The 16522-nt window shown below is 50.9% G+C and overlaps 6 protein-coding genes across 6 annotated transcripts; all 6 read left to right on the top strand.

Moving 5' to 3' along the window:
- The first annotated feature begins 48 nt into the window (after window positions 1–48).
- On the top strand, window positions 49–1054 carry PV06_00881 (uncharacterized protein). Its single transcript, XM_016401439.1, has 5 exons — window positions 49–134; window positions 193–209; window positions 279–484; window positions 555–757; window positions 821–1054. Exons 1-5 carry the CDS (start codon window positions 78–80, stop codon window positions 899–901), a joined length of 564 nt encoding a protein of 187 aa, XP_016268492.1. The 5' UTR covers window positions 49–77; the 3' UTR covers window positions 902–1054.
- A 546-nt stretch (window positions 1055–1600) lies between these two features.
- On the top strand, window positions 1601–3573 carry PV06_00880 (uncharacterized protein). The gene is made up of 2 exons (XM_016401438.1): window positions 1601–1750; window positions 1852–3573. The coding sequence occupies exons 1-2, from the start codon at window positions 1639–1641 to the stop codon at window positions 3513–3515; spliced, it is 1776 nt and encodes a 591-aa protein (XP_016268491.1). The 5' UTR covers window positions 1601–1638; the 3' UTR covers window positions 3516–3573.
- A 1014-nt stretch (window positions 3574–4587) lies between these two features.
- On the top strand, window positions 4588–7521 carry PV06_00879 (uncharacterized protein). Its single transcript, XM_016401437.1, has one exon. It carries the CDS (start codon window positions 4728–4730, stop codon window positions 7092–7094), a length of 2367 nt encoding a protein of 788 aa, XP_016268490.1. The 5' UTR covers window positions 4588–4727; the 3' UTR covers window positions 7095–7521.
- A 4511-nt stretch (window positions 7522–12032) lies between these two features.
- Window positions 12033–13310, top strand: PV06_00878 (uncharacterized protein). Its single transcript, XM_016401436.1, has one exon. The coding sequence runs from the start codon at window positions 12163–12165 to the stop codon at window positions 13147–13149; it is 987 nt and encodes a 328-aa protein (XP_016268489.1). The 5' UTR covers window positions 12033–12162; the 3' UTR covers window positions 13150–13310.
- A 360-nt stretch (window positions 13311–13670) lies between these two features.
- On the top strand, window positions 13671–14120 carry PV06_00877 (uncharacterized protein; the record flags this gene model as incomplete). The annotated part of the gene is made up of 1 exon (XM_016401435.1): window positions 13671–14120. One exon carries the CDS (start codon window positions 13671–13673, stop codon window positions 14118–14120), a length of 450 nt encoding a protein of 149 aa, XP_016268488.1.
- Window positions 14121–15400: 1280 nt separating this feature from the next.
- Window positions 15401–16478, top strand: PV06_00876 (uncharacterized protein; the record flags this gene model as incomplete). Its single annotated transcript, XM_016401434.1, has 2 exons — window positions 15401–15523; window positions 15582–16478. 2 exons carry the CDS (start codon window positions 15401–15403, stop codon window positions 16476–16478), a joined length of 1020 nt encoding a protein of 339 aa, XP_016268487.1.
- Between the last annotated feature and the right edge of the window lie 44 nt (window positions 16479–16522).

Here is a 16522-nt window from a genome sequence, read left to right as displayed (position 1 = left end):
GCTCCGCGGGAACCTCTTTCAGATCCCATGAATGAATGAGGTGTGTCTAGAAGAGAGAAACTCCCAAAGCTGCAGGTATGGCGGATGAGCATAAAGTGTTTATCCCGCCTAAGCGGGTGAACACTGATTACCCAGTGAGTTTCGAAACGAACCATACAAAGAAACCGAAAGCTAACAACATAACTCCAACAGGTTATTGACACAGATCCGTACGTCTTCGATCCCCACGAGAATCACGCCATTCGAGAACCATCCCACTGACAACTTGAACAATGTAGACACTGGAGGAGAGCGTTCCGATATGCGAGACCTGAAGATTGGACATATGGCGCCGGTATGGCCGCGGTAGGACCAGCCTTCATGATGGTCACCGAACGATACGCTCCCTCGTTTTCAGGCAAAGGTGCCTTCGGCCCTGTCTTCAGACTCAGTTGCGCCATCGGTTTAATAGCAGGTGCCGGATTGGTCTATCAGAGAAGTTGCTGTAGGTCTTTTCGACTGTTGCGGAAACGAGAAAATGGCTGGAATAGTGGGCTGATGTGACTTTACAACAGTGAGATTTTACGGCTGGTCGGAGAACGAAAGAGAAGTCAAGCTGGACATGAGAGAAATGGTCGACAAAGTCAAGAAGGGCGAGCCTCTATACGGCAACACCGACCTCACTCCTTACATGCAGGGTGTCGCGGCGCGAAACAGCAGATTCAGCGCTCTTATGGCCAATGTTGTCCCTTGGGCAAACTTTGTCAACCACAACCAGGTAAGGAAGAAGACAATTCCCAGGTGTCGTACGACTCTATAAATACTAACGACGTTTGTGAAGCACGGTGTTGATACAGCAAAGTACTACCAACAGGCAGAACGGGAACTCGAAGCTGAGCGGTTGTCGAAGGGAGGCCAGTAGTTCGTTGCATGCTGGGCCAGATGATATTAACCGAATCCTGGCGAATGAGTTTTTAAATGGACTCTAGGTCGGTTGTTCTCGAAAGTGTATATAAGCATAAGAAAAGGGAGTGGTCCAGGTCGACCTGGCAATATATGATTTGTCAATTCGAAAGTTCGATCTGATTGCTTGTTCTTTCCCAAATCGCAAGATATGAAGTAAACTTACAGAACAGAAATGCATTGACCATTGACGACACGAATTCCGAACGAAATGACGATCAGATCAGATCCTGAAAGGTGCACTCGGTGGCTTTCACGATTGCAGAGACAATTCAGGCCTCAAAGGCTACAGCCAAGAGTGGCTCGGCCTTCAAGATCGAGGTTCCCAAGCAGCGGGACCACACATCGATGCGTCAAGCTCGCTCGAAAAGCGAAGGGAGAAAATGGGGGAGTGAAAGTCGGGATGATGTTGTGTACCTTCCAGATTGTGATACAAGAACAGAGCTATGACCCTCGCATCTTGTTTACAAAATAGCATGACCTTTCAAAACGAATACGCTCCAAATCGCCTAGATTCCTAGATTCCAAGTCAAGGGTTTCCTATGGTTCTCGAAATCCGAAACCTAACCTCACAATAGTAGCCTCGTCACGTGTAAGGCTGTGGGGTGCATGTCAGTTGCGGACAAGTTTCATGTTCGACATTCACGCAGAACAGAATCTTGAGCTGATGGGCAGGATCTCTAACGCTCCATAGCCATGATTCTCTGGATGCAGTTACTGCTTCTGAGCCCACTGCTCGGCCTATCGGCATGGGCAGCAGAAACTCGAGCCTCAGAGTCCTCTCGCCCCCGAGGCGTCGGACCAGAATGTGAGAATACCTCCCTGACCACCCTGGCTCAATGCCTCTGCGTCGAACACACCTCTTGTATTCTCGCACCATGGAAAGCAGTGACTGACCTTGCGTTCTAGTTGCTAAGTTCTACAAAAAGTCCCCCACGGACACGTTCACATGCATCTCTAATCCTTCCATCACCATACCATTCTCCCGTGTCAACGACGAGTTCTGTGACTGCCCAGATGGTTCAGACGAGCCAGGAACGGCAGCATGCTCTTACCTCTCTCCTCTGTCGCCTCCACATTACCATCCTGGCCCAGACACGGCCGCAGCCAGTTTGAACACCACACTAGCATTGCCAGGATTCTACTGCAAGAACAAGGGCCACATCCCGTCCTATATTCAATTCGAAAGCGTCAACGATGGCAAATGTGACTATGAATTATGTTGCGATGGCTCAGATGAATGGGCTCACGTTGGTGGACTGAAATGTGAGGATAGATGCAAAGAGACTGGGAGAGAGTACAAGAAGACCGAGGAAGTCAGGCAGAAAGCCCTCAGAGCTGCGTTGAAGAGGAAGAGCTCTTTGATTGCCGAGGCCGAGAGATTGAGGAAAGAAGTGGAAGACCGCATAGGTACCCTCGAAACTCAGCTTCAAGCCCAGCAACTCAGAGTCAAAGATGCTAGCGATATGCTGAAGGATGTTGAACGCAGAGAAAAGCTGAGAGTCGTCCGTGGAGAAGCCACTGGGAGAGGAAGCGGCAAATTGGGTGTTTTGGTCGGTCTGTCCCAGAATCGAATCAACGAACTACGATCACAGCTTGAGAAGACAAAGACTCAGAGAGACGCTATGTCAGGAAGAGTTACAGAACTCGAGAGCCTTCTTTCCGCCCTGAAAGATGAGCACAACCCCAACTTCAACGACGAAGGGGTCAAAAGAGCTGTTCGAGGCTGGGAAGACTATGCAGCTCGTGAGACTGACGACAGCTGGACCGAGGCTGAAGATCGAGACCTAACAGCCGTGCTTCAGGAGGATGGCGAATCAAACGGGATCAACTGGGCCGAGTTTGAGAACGAGCCATCAGAGCCAGAGTCTGATGTTGCAGCCCTGTATAAATTCAGCGGATATCTGCCCGATGGAATGAGAATCTGGCTAGACGACACGCTCACATCTATACGAAAGATTCTGGTCGAAAACGGTATCCTCGCCGACAACTCTGGTTCTACATCTCAGGCTACGGAAAGCAGGGCTGTGCAAGATGCAAAGAAGGCGCTCGAGGATGCAGAGCGTGACGTTCGAAATACGGAAAACGACATGAAGCGGCATCAAGAAGACCTAGAGAAGGACTATGGCCCTGACAACGGCATCTTCCGTGCTCTCAAAGATACTTGTATCTCTCGAGATAGCGGCGAGTACGAATACGAGGTCTGTTTCATGGGCCAAACGAAACAAAAGTCTAGAAAGGGCGGCGCGCAAACTGGAATGGGCAATTTTGTGGGATTTGACACGGAGTACGTTGACGAAAGGATTAGCGCCGATGGGAAAGGGCTCGGCACAGGTGAACGGCTAGTCATGAAATATGAGAATGGTCAGCACTGCTGGAACGGTCCATCGAGATCGACTAGGGTCATCCTTGCGTGTGCGGAAAAGGATGAGATTTGGAAGGTCAGTGAAAGCGAAAAATGCGTATATCGCATGGAGGTAGGCACTGCAGCGGCATGCGAGCAACCTTCGTCGGGCAATAAGAGCAAAGCTTCTGCATCTGAGGAAGGGGAAGGTAGAAAGGATGAATTGTAGACTTATTACTGAAATTTGGTGAATGAGCTATTAGCATTTGACAGAGCTTTTGTATATCAAAATGTCAACATTTCGGTCATATCTTTGAAGCAGTGATATGTGGTTCCTAATACTGAAGCGGTTCAGAAGTACCATTACTCTGGGAAGACGCTGTACAGTTGGGCTTCTTGTGGGCGCAAGAGTCGTTGCTAAGACTCAAAAGATGCTATTGACAGGCTGGCGGATAGATTGCCACAATTATATTCGACGAGGCTGAAGTCAAGTTTGTATGTAGCGCCTATCCATGGGTAACAACACTTTCGCATTGAGATGTATTGGCCAAGTACATCGGCACTCATTTGAAGCAGAGCGTTCTACATGGCAACTGCTGTTGACGGTAGGCTTTCCGAGAACGCCTCCTTTACCATAGTATGAAGTGATCGATGCTCACACGCGATAAGAGAGACTGAATTACAACCGCTGTAGTTGGCGGCTGCATTGAGATCATCAACGTCATCTTTGGCTCAGTCCTTTGGCGACGCATATCAGGCACTCCTTGCTCTCAATATCACATACAAGCCCTAATTCCATACGACCGAACATTCTAGCATCTCTTCTGTCCATTTTTGGACCTCGAGCTGATCCGGGGCTAGTCTCACGTTGAAAAGCATGAGAAAACCAGGGATGCGATGACGAATGACCTGTGAGATTTGAAGTAATCTGTCCAGAATAGATCATGTATTATGCAGGAGATTTGAACGAGATGCAATTGTGATTGAAGATGTTTCTATAGTGAGATGCGAGATGCAGGGTCAAAACCCGTTCAATTTGACTGGGACATTTTAGACGCAAGGTACAATTTACGCTAACGAGATTAGTTGTCTGAGCTAGCCACAGATGGTCTAGTGACTCGACTAGAATGCAGCTAGTGCGCATTCGATTGTTTACCGACACGACGCCTAAATGACATGCAGGGGTGTGGAATCTCTTTTCCTGCTGGTCCTTTGCTGTTCTCCTGTCCACCGTCGCCTCCGCAACAGGGCATGACTGACGCTTTTGACACAATCATCATCATACGGTCAATAGGACGCTGTCAGTCGTTATTCTCCGGGAAAAAGATCTCCTTCGTTATGAAACATATGGTTTGGATGGCTGCTTACAACTTTTCCTTCTGTACCAGAACCAGAACCACCATCACACCGCCTCTAGCAGGAACTGCTGCTCACCGACAAGATGCCTGAGCCTTTGTCTACCCTGTCGCCTGCCAAGCAGAACTCCAGATCGTCTCCTATCAAGCTCGACCTTTCCCAGAAACTCGATCCCACTCCGTCAACAACAACACCAACACCTCCACGTTCCCCTGCTACCATGTCCACAGTGGCTGTCGCGCGATCTTCTACCACTGATACCTTGAATCTACAGTTATCGACCATGGAAAGTCCTCACTCTCCTCGCGACCTCCCCAGTCCACAGACGAGCCCTCGAAAAGCGTTCTCGCCGATAAAATACCGCTTGCAAGATGATTCAAGGGACGACTCCCCTCCCGGCTCTCCTGCTGAACCTACGGTTCGGTTCAACGAAGGGCTGACAAGGGCGATTGACTCCTTACAGGAGGTACAAAATAACAATGTCCACGAGTCATTCACACACTCAACACATGACACTGCTGCCGTTGCGTCGCCAGAGCAAGAGCAGCAACGAACAGAAGACGTTCCCAGAGATGAACTGGATGATTTGACCTTGACGCTGACCCTCGACGACAAAACTATCAATGATGAAACCGTCGGCGATCTTAGCACCATCTCGGCCATCCCTACAGACATGACTCGCTTCTCTAATCTACGCAACTCTCCTTCCAAACCTCCCTGCGAACCCTGGTCACCCAGTAAACAACAACGACGCACCTCCGTCATTACTAGTACACCTGGGACAGCTCAGCGACCACTGCGGTTGTTGTCTACGTCCCGTCGAAGTACCTCGTCAAATGAAGATGACGACCCTACTCCTCGAAAACCATCGGCTTCTGGTGACGCCACAACTGATCTTTTGAATTTTACGGGGCAGACCAATATTGTGATTCCTCCACCTTCCTCGGCGCCGCGTAGTGTGCGACGAAGTCCCTCAGGAAGGGGAGGCTTCCCAATCAAGATTAACCCTAGTCCGATGCACCGGTCACAGGCTTCTGTGGATCGTGAGAGAGCGGGGGGGAGATCACCACAAAAGCAGCATCAAGCTCCGTCTGGTGACAGAACTGTGCCTGCCACTCCTGCAGGTCAACGGCACAGTATGTTTTCTGCTACTGGTTTGGGCATGGATTTACTGGATATCGATCTCGAACCTATGGCCACCCCTCGCTCAATACCAACAATCACTCCGAGAGAGTTGGAAACTTTGCGCTCGGAATTACAGTCTCGCATTTCAGGGCTCGAAGCTACTTTGTCCGGTAAGGAAGCCGAGGTGATGGCTCTCAAGCGCGCTGTGACGGATGCGGAAGTTAGAGTGGGCAAAACTAGTGAAGAGCTTCGGAATGAACGTGCCCAGAGGGAAGAGATGGAGCACGAGAAGGAAGACCTTGCACGGCGATCGCGTGAAATGGAGGAGGTACTTCGGGAGATTAAGCAAAACATCTTTCTTGAGGAACGAGAGAAAGAGAAACTCCGACGCCAAAACGAAGAGGCAGATCGAAGAACAGAAGAGCTCGAAGTGCGTATACTTGAACTACAGGCGTCACTCGACACCCTCCGGTCCGACCGAATACGAGCTACCCCTAGCCCGGACAAAAACAACACCCCGGCCACGCCAGGTGTATCTGCAGACATTGATTTTGCCGTCAAAGATGCCACTGAAAAGGTTGCTCGGGAGCTGCACGCTCTTTACAAGAGCAAACATGAACGAAAAGTGTCGGACCTCAAGGTCAGTTACGAAAAGCGTTGGATCAAGCAAGTGGAACAGTTGCGAGCCGACCTCAAAGCAACACAGGACGAAGTTCTCAAGCTACAGACGGAGAAAGAGGCTACCATGAGTGGCGTCATCCCCGGCCAAAGTGAGGCCATGTCGAAGATGGAAGGGCAAATTGAGGAGTTGCGCCGATGGAACGAAGAGACCATGGCCGAGAAGAAACTCCTCGAGGCAGAAACTGCAGGCCTTCGTAGCCAAGTGGATTCCCTTACTGCAGAGACCGACTCGCTGCGGAAGGATGTCGAACAAGAAAGAATCGAAAAGGGAGACCTGGTGGCTCAAGTGGATTTGTTCTTGAGCATGAGTGCACAGCAGGACGAACAACGCAACATTGATGCACAGCGCCATCCTGTTAGTCCTCCGAGGAGTGAGGATGGAAATGGTCGACCAAATTCTGCGGCAGCAGTTGCCAGTCCGAACAAATTCAGGAATAGCATGAATGGTGGAGCGACAGGGTTACCCAGTCGGCCACGACCGATGAGCATGCTTCAGAAGCCGACGGCGGGTAAATTCTCTGGTATTCCAGCTCCGGGAAGTACGGGATTGAAGGCACCTTCGTCTAAGATTGGAGGAGGGTATGGCGGCGGTCGAAGTGGTGGCATCATGGAAGGCATTGCACGCATGGGCGCCGGCGGTAGATGATTGTGTTGACCTATTAATTGTCTCGCATTTCAAGCTGCAAGGAGAGGCTGGTGAGATGCAAACATTGGATATGATTCCCACGACTTGGTTGCTTTTGTGTGTTATACGACTTTTATGAAGCAAGGGGGAGAGAAGGGCTTGATTGATCAGTGTCAAGTACGGAGTACTTGTGTGCGTGTCTGCTTGGAATCCGGGGATACTATTCTGAGTGGTATGGAGTGTTGAGGAATAGTCAGTGGATGGAGTAAGAGATTGATCTTCGAGTGTGTCTGTCTTGCCAATTGAGTAGGACAGATTGAGTTGTACTCGGACGAGGTCAACGACAAACACCTACACAGGATCAAATCATCTAATGCATATCCGTACAGAGTGACCGTACAGAGAGTTTGTAAATTAATACTCGGTACCTCGCATCAAGCCACTTGGGTCTGTTGTTTTCGCCCTTGGGCATCGGGGCCGCCATTGTTTCAGATTGATGATAATCTGAAGGCGACTTTGCAGCACGATGAAAGTTACCTCGAGAGGGTTTTATGTGTTAAGAAGGGTTTAATGAGGGCTTCTCTTGAACCCCTTGCAGCAGAGTAGCCTTCATGGGATTGGATTTCCCCCTTGAAAGATTTTAACGAGTGTACTCGTACAACTTCAATTCTAACCGGAGTCTGGTCTGTGTTTGTCCACGGTTGTGGGCTTTGTATATCCTCTAATACTCGATCTTCCCCGGGGGCCTGGAGGGGTCATCGTATTGTAGGCGACAACGGCTGCGACAGACGACAAGGCACGCCAAAACAATTCACCTCCTGGTTTTTGATTCATCTTCATTCAATCCTCATCCGTCCGTTCAATTTTGACCCAGGTACTCCGTATCCTTCTCTGCTTACGGAGTCTAATGAATTAGACGCTACCTTACATTACCTACTGTAGGTACTGTAGGTATGTTTACTCCGTACATGAGACAAAACTAGATATACACACAAGACAGCACCTGACTTGTCGGCCCCCATTCCCCCCTTCTTCGATCAAAACTCAACCGTCAATTCTGGAGTTTGTCCAAGGTTCGACGATGATGAGACAAGCTATACAAAGTTACTCCGGGACGGATTCCTTTCACGACACATTTTAGGGGGGGGGCTCTCTTTTGTTTTTGCGTGAATTTTCTAGAGAGCCACAACACGAGACCGAGCGGCGTCCTCCTCCCAAATAATCGAAACTACCTAGGTATCTTTTTTGCGTGTCTGGACTAAGAGTTGAACGGTAGGCTTCAGCTGACTGGCAGGTACTGTAAATGGTTTTGTTTGTACGGAAGTCCAAGAATAGGTATACACCTCAGGTATTCTGGTCAGACTGGGGATACAAAATTGTCTCATCCCTCTCTCTTCCTCTCTACCCATCTCCCTCTCCCTTACCTCTCCCTCGTGGTCTATGTCCATTTGTGGTTGTTGTTTGGCCCCTTGCCTAGGTACAAGCACACAGGTTCATTAATCTTGTTCTACTGTTGCCTTCGTCACTCTTTTAACCATTCCCGATATATTTGTGGTTTCATACCTACCTTGGTCGTGGTGAACGGATTTTTATTCTTGAGACAACCACCACCATCGTTGTCACTGCTATTTACCCATATCTCATCACACTCGTCACCGTCAAATGATATATTCAGAGATCTCTTCGACAGCAAAAGATTTTCACCAAAGAGTGTCATTCGGAATTCAACGAATCTGTTCAAGGAGTACGAGATCAAACTGACAAACTCTTCCTTCCTCTCCTTTCGGTCCAAGCCAACCAAAATGAAACCAACAATATACGTGTCTCTCTTTCTTGCCGCTGGTCTCGACATGACTGTCACCGCCAGACCTTTGCATGATCATCATCTTCAACGTCACTATGCCCAAACCCACGGTCGGGGGCACGAGGCGGCGGCGGTGGTAGTAGTAGCACCGTACCAATTGAACCAAGACCACGGTCGACGACATGCAACCACAGAAACAACAATCTCAACTTATCATGACAATCAGAACCACGGACGTGATTTGACCGATTATGAGTCGATCAACATTCGGGAAGAAATTCAAGGACACGATGTTTATGAGACGTCAAACGACCGAGATCGATTGCCACCATCACCACCACCACCATCATCATCTCATGGCACGTTTTCTTCCATTATTGGCCATTTTTGGTCATTGGGTGGACCGGATGGGATAGTGACTAGTGTGTCTCATATTTTCGACCGGTCATAACAGCCTCATGGTTGATCATGGACGGACAGACTATTATCGACGGGGAGGGACAAGAACAGGATTGTACTCGGTGAATCTCTGGGATTGGTTTCCGAATTCCTGTGCAGAGGTAACTGGATATCCTCGATTCGTCTCACACCTTGGATATGTGATTTCAGTCTCGTCTGAGCAGTTGAGCATTTGTTCTCATTTTTTGTTGTTCCCTGTTGGTCTATTTTTTTCTTTTCACTTGTACATATAAGTATTTTTACGTTTGACGTTGATGACGAAATTTTCATGATGACAATGTTGAGATAAACTTGTTGCAAAACCAGTATTCTTATTCTTCCTTGGACTTAGCACAATGCTCAGTGGGCGAACCTATTAAACAGTACGCCGTCATTACGATATAATAATAGGTCTCGAGTGATGAGATGAAGAAAAATTGACTTCTTTTTGGTGGGTATCATTTCATACGAGACTCGCTTTCCTCTCAGGTCTAGGCTCATCGGCCATCTTCAGAACCCTCTCGACCATTTCCTCGCTGTAACCTAGATAATTGGCCGGGTCACACAGCCTGGCCAATTGTTCCCTGGTCATTTTGTTTGCGACTTCTTCATTCTCGCACAACAGATCCAACAACGGCCTCTTTTCGATCTGCGACCGCCGACAGAGGTCGTAGACGAGGTCGTGGGCGTGCTGCCTTCCCAACTCGGCGCCCAAACCCATCATGACCGCCTCGGAGACGATGGCCCCGTTGGACACGCCGAGGTTGGCCATCATGGCGTCCTCGTGAACCTCGAGCCCCTCGACGAGGTCGGCGGTCTGTTTCAGCGTGGCGTGGGTCAGGGTCGAGATCTGGGGCAACACGATCCACTCCACCTCCCAGGGTCCGGTGCTGCGTTCGTGGTCCTCGACCATGGCCTCGAACAGGGAGGTGGCGAGCTGCCGGGCCGTGGCCGACATGGCGGTGATGTAGGCGCAGGAGATCGGGTTGCGTTTCTGGGGCATGGTGCTGCTCGACCCGCGGTGAGGCACGTACGGCTCGGAGACCTCGGCCACCTCGGTCTGCGCCAGCAGTTTCACGTCCAGCGCGAACTTGGCGCAGGTCGACGAGAGCATGGCGCACAGCGAGCCGAACTCGGCGATCCGGTCGCGCTCCGTGTGCCACGCGATCTCGGGCACCTTCAGGTTGAGGTCCCGCGCCAGTTCGCGCTGGCACTCCAGGCCGAGGTGGGGGTGGCCGGGGGTGGGCGGGAGCGTGGCCAGGGTGCCCGCCGCGCCCGAGAACTCGAGGACGGTCAGCCGGGCCTCGACGTCCTTGAGCCTCTCCCGGTGCCGGAGGAAGGTGGCCAACAGGCGGGCCAGCTTGAACCCGAACGACATGGGGACCGCCTGCTGCAGGTTCGACCGCGCCGCCATGGGCGTGGCCCTGTGCCGGTCGGCGAGGGCGCGGAGAGACGAGACGATGCGGTCGAGGGCCTTCTCGAACAGGGACATGGTGTCCCACAGCTGGATCACCGTCGCGGTGTCGGTGACGTCCTGGGTCGTCGCCCCCCAGTGCGCCCACTCGCCCAGGCCCGGCTCGACGGCGTTGACGTGCGCGACGAGCTGCTTGACCACGCCGAGCACCGGGTACCCGATGAGTTCGGTCTGGGCCCGGAGTTCGTCAAAGTCGACGTTCCTGATGTCGAGGCAGAACTTGATGATCTCGTCGGCGGCCCTCTGCGGGATGATGCCCAGGCGCGCCTGGGCCTTGGCCAGGGCCCCCTCGAAGGCGAGGTAACATTGCGTGCGCGTCTTGTCGGACCAGACGGCGGCGGATTCCCGGGTCGAGAGGATGTTGCCAAAGATGAGGGAATCTTGTACCGAAGTCATTGTTGGATTATAATATCCGGGATTGTCACAACATTCAGGGAATGTATCGTTCGAAAAATCAATGGCGACAAAAGGATGGTGGTACAGGTGGGTTTCGTCTCGTGGGTTGTATGTATGTACGTACGGACTCGTGTCGTGTGCCTAATAAGTGTGTGAGATTTCTGGCTCAATTCGGCTGATGCCCGGCTGTTTTTGTCGTGTGGTGGTGTCGCGCCTAAACGTGGATTGGTGATGTTCAATCACGTACAAAATAGAGGTACCTTGGTCCAATAAATCTCACCTTCCTAGACCTCAGGTAGGTAGTTCATTATTTCGTAGTACAAAGTACCATGGAAAATAGATGAGATCAATGACGCAGCTTAGATAATACACGTTTGCAGATGTCGGTGACAAGTCGTCTATCACAAAGACTGGCTCGGCAGATGTTCTTCGGGCAAGGAATAATATACATCTAGCTACTTGGTCATTCCTTCGAGTACAAAGACCGACGACTGGCTTAGTTGGATGGGGAGAGTATCTGAGGTTCTTACAGGGTTTCCTCTGATATCCCTTGTATACCAGATATCTACTCCGTACCTATGATAAGGGAGGGATAGTTTGTGGGCATCCCGCATCCCACCCACAGTCGACACCTACTCGTATCTTCTGGTCCTGCGCGTACCCGGGGGGATAATTACATAAGCCCCCCCTCCCCCCCCAGGAATTGTTTCATTCGGAACCACAAAGACTCCGAATCGGCTTTTCCCTGCTTTTCCTCTCGTTTTCGTACATGCTCACAGATTCCGGAAGGATATTCTTCCAACTCCGATTTTCCCACCCCCCACTTCATGTTTACGTGGTCCTCCCATAATACTCCATTCCACGTACCTCGAAGTACATATAAATGACGTTGAACCAGGTACCTTGATCCAAGTCACTTTGTCCATCGGATGCTTTAAACCACTTCTCCTCTTTCCTCTTATTTCTCTAGTTGTTCAATGAGACATTCTCTCCTTTTTGTTACAGCGAGAAGAACAACACTCTACGCCAACTCTTCCTCTGCCATTGACCTCCACCACTTTTCCAACCTCACACCACTCGTCGGATCTTACCCGAACCACATCCGAGTCCTCCCCACCACCACTAACCGTCGAGTCCTTCGCCTTCACCTTCACCTTGCGACTGCCACCGCCGCCATGTCGACCCGCGCCAGCAAGCGTCAAAAGATGACCGAGTCCCCCTACCGTCTGATCTACTGGCCCGGCATGCCCGGCCGCGGCGAACACGTCCGTCTCGCGTTCGAGGCCACGGGAACCCCCTACGTCGACGTGACCAACCAGACCGACGAAGGCATCCAAGCTCTCTTGACCAGGATCGACAAGAAGAACCGGGGAGACCCTCACAACCCTCCCCTGTTCGCCCCTCCGGTCCTGGAACACGGAGACGTCAAAATCTCCCAGACGCCCAACATCCTGTTGTATCTGGGTGGTCGGCTCGGTCTGGCCCCGTCCCCCGAGGACGACGTCAACGGGTACTACCACGTCAACTCCCTGACCTTGACCGCCCTGGACGGCCTGTCCAACGAGGCCCACGACGTCCACCACCCCATCGCCTCCAGCCTGTACTACGAGGACCAAAAGGACGAGGCGCTCCGCAAGGCCAAGGACTACCGGGAGGTCCGCCTGCCCAAGTTCTTCGAGTACTTCGACCGTGTCCTCTCGAGCCCCGCCAGCGGGGGCGGGGATTACCTCTACGGGGACAAACTGACCTACGCGGACCTGGTGCTCTTCCAGACCGTCGACGGCGTCTCGTACGCCTTCCCCAAGTGCGTCGCGAAGATGAAGGAGGGAGGCGAGTACGAAAAAGTGTTTGCCCTGTACGACCGCGTCAAGGGTCTCGACAAGGTCAAGGCCTATCTCGAAAGTGACCGGAGACAAAAGTACAGCATGGGTATCTATCGACATTACCCTGAATTGGACGAGTGATGGACCTGGGTACAAAGGTACATGCTCATGGTGACCTCTGGGAGATGTGCAAGCTCATGCAGAGACGATCAAGAATTGGGCTGGGTTTGCCTCGTTCAAAATACGCATGTAAAAGTCCACACATATAGCCACAAAAGAATGAAAGCCGTTGCGTGTCCACATTCGTACAGTACTCGACACGACTCGAGTTCCGAGTATACCTTGGAAATCCTAGGATGTACAACCGGGTCATTTTGTATCTTTCGGGATCCAACCATTGACGGCTGCCGTCTCATTCATCTATCACGTTGCCCTATTCATTTAAACGGAGGAAGGAGTATACGTCGCACGTATCGGCCATCGGGATTTCGTCGCTGACTAATAAGGGACAAGAGAACAAAAAGTATTTGCCGAGCAGGCCAGGACCGGAGACACTTTACTGTAAGCAGCGGCAAACCAAAAAACATCACTTGTACTCGCACCTCGACAACTTTACACGGTCTCACCACAAGGGAGGGGGGCTCGATTTCTCCGATCTGACAATGCCACAACAAGAGGAAGAGTCTAAACCGACGTGGTTACCGTCGTCCCCGTCGACACCGGACTGTCGGACGACGCCGACAACCGTGATCAGATTCGGCATCATGTCATCCCCTACTTATCCAGACCCCAGACCTGCCATTGTCGTCGGGGACCGCGTCCTGAATTTGAGTCTGTTGAAGAAATGGGACGGTTTCTGTTTGTTGGAAGAGTCTACAAAATCTCATCTTCAAGTCTTTGACGAATCCGACCTCGACTCGTTTGCGGCTTTACCCGCCGACATTCGATCACGACTAAGACGGTACCTTCAAGATTTGTTGATCAAGGACGGACCATACGCCTCGGCACTACAAGACAAGTTGCTCGTCAGGGCGGCCGTTGTTTTCCCGGTCGGCGACGTTACAATTCACCCTCCCTTCAAGGCGGATTGGATCGATGCCACGGTTTTGTGAGCCCCCATGAAGGAAATGGTTCAAGGACAAGAGGAGGGCTCTTGGACCATAGTTTTTGCATTCTGGAAACTATAGCTCTATGAGCTACAGACATCTGAGGTGGTTGATGTGCAAACGAAACGCACTCATCCGAAACAACAAATGACCCTCTGTCCATGATCTTTCCTACCGTCAACCCTGCTTGCCTCAAAGTCAGAGCCCAACCAATTCATGTTAAACCAATCATGGAATAATTGGTACAATAGTCTCCAGGTATACTAGCGGCTGCGAGGTCTACTCCTAGGTTCCCGAGACAAATCGAGTTCATACCACTCAGAAATTCAGGAGCTCCTGATGGGTTATTGCACCACCAATAGAATTCTTCTCCGCTATGAGGAATCGAGTTCTGAACGCCTCCTCGAGGTTTCAACCGCGTGCTAGATTCATTTTGACCTTTTGTCTGGGAAATGACTGGATAGACATGGATTTTCCAAGGCTGGTCTTGTCTTTTGACGGAGAAGATCATCAACTTCTGATCTGAAATGATGTTGTATGCGTTATGGCACATCAAATACCTCTACTCGAACCGGGTATAAGTTCATTCAGGATGACTGTGACCCGCCAGGCTTCAAGATGGGACTTGGTGATTAGAGATTGACATTCCGTCTTTGAGGCCCAGTACATCTCTAATCATCGTACCAGCATGAGTGTTGCTAGGTCCTGTGTGTCTTGCAGAACAGCGAAAGCCAAGGTATGGTCTTCTCACCACAAGACTTCACTTTCCCATGCTGACTCATAGCTACGAATTGCACAGTGCGACTTTATCCGTCCGAGTTGTGGCCGATGTATGCAGCGTGGCTTGGTCTGCACGGGCTATGCAGACGAGTTTGATTTTATCTTTCGGAACGAAAATGAAGCTGCGGAAAGAAACTCAAGGCGTGCGAGGGCTGGCAGAGGCAGTCGAGCACTGACCACGCCCGTAGATCTGGAGGTGTTCCAGCAACGAAGAAGTCGAACGAGTCCAGGCATCCCGAAACTCACCTATTACCAAAGACTTTACCCTTGGTTGAACGACAGCGCTCTCCATGAGGCTTCCGAACCCTTACGGAGAGATATCGAAAGTCGAGCCGTAGACCGGCTTTTTGTCAATTGGACTTTGTATCCCTGCAACGAGGGAATGTCCGCTGGTTACATGCATGATCTTCTTAGACTGTTTCAGGGAGCTCCCCCGGATTCGATTTTGTGGCTCATTGTTCGTGCTACCGCATTCGCCGACATGAGACAATATAGAACCACAGATAATGTGTCATTTGCTACAATGGCCTTGCAACATTATGGAGCGTTTCTACGCCGCCTCAGGACCCTGGCTGCTGACGAGCAAGACCTGGCCAATGACCGTGTTCTTGCTGATTGACAATTTTGAGGTATGGTGACGCTACTCTGATTACAGTTCTTTCGGAGTTGCGCTGACTTATGGTACAGTCGATGTATCTTGGACGAACTGAACCGCTCGGACCTCATAGTAACGCAGTGAGACTCATTTTGCGCGAAAGAGGCTATCCTCAGTTTCTTGATCGATCAAGTTTCTGCTTGTGGCGGATGGCACACGAACGTATTCAAGCCCGACAGATCCTACTCCGAGAGGAGCCTGACCCAGAACAAATCGAATGGCTGAACAGGCTCGACCATGGAATTACTTACTTGCGTATTTCTTCTAACATTCACCAAATCAATACTATTGCTGCCGCTGTCACCAAGCTCATTCAGAGTGAGCAAGGTATCAAACCAACTGTCACTAAAAGGAGGGAAGAGGCTGATAAACTCATACATTCAAGCCAGAACCTTGTAGCCTCGATTGAACAATGGATTGCAGATGTTGGGGAGAAATGGAGACCAAAGGTAGTCGCAGGAAACTGTGCTTTGCAAGAATCGGATCAGGATTCCCCATCGCATCCCTCGCTGCCGGACTTTCTATGCCCTCGCATGCTGAATTATAGTGACATATGGCTGGCGTACACTTGGAACTTCCACGCTGCGAGTCAAATAGTCCTGAGGGAGTCCTTGGTGGATACTGTCCAGTTCAAGAACGACCTGGAGATGCGGGAGAGCAGTACGGAAGACGAGGAATTGATCAGGGCTCAGCATCAAGGTGTGCAGCGACTATCATCGTCAATCATTCGATCGTTTCCCCAACTCCTCGGATTTGTACACGGAGACGTCCAGCCACCGCATGCCCTACCTCAAGGGAAGATGGCTGGCAGATACTTCTCTCTCTTCTCATTGAGCATCGTCCAAAGAGCACGGTTTACCTCGGCGGAGCACAAACAAACAGCGACAGAGGTCTTGAATTGGATAAAGTCAAGCCACCAACTGACCTGAAGGTCTGGGACGATGTTGGGAGTTTGCAAGGCGTTAACACCTTT

This window comes from Exophiala oligosperma (assembly GCF_000835515.1).
Source record: "Exophiala oligosperma strain CBS 72588 unplaced genomic scaffold supercont1.1, whole genome shotgun sequence".
Classification (NCBI taxonomy): Eukaryota; Fungi; Ascomycota; class Eurotiomycetes; order Chaetothyriales; family Herpotrichiellaceae; genus Exophiala; species Exophiala oligosperma.
This window is presented reverse-complemented; position numbering and strand designations above follow the sequence as displayed.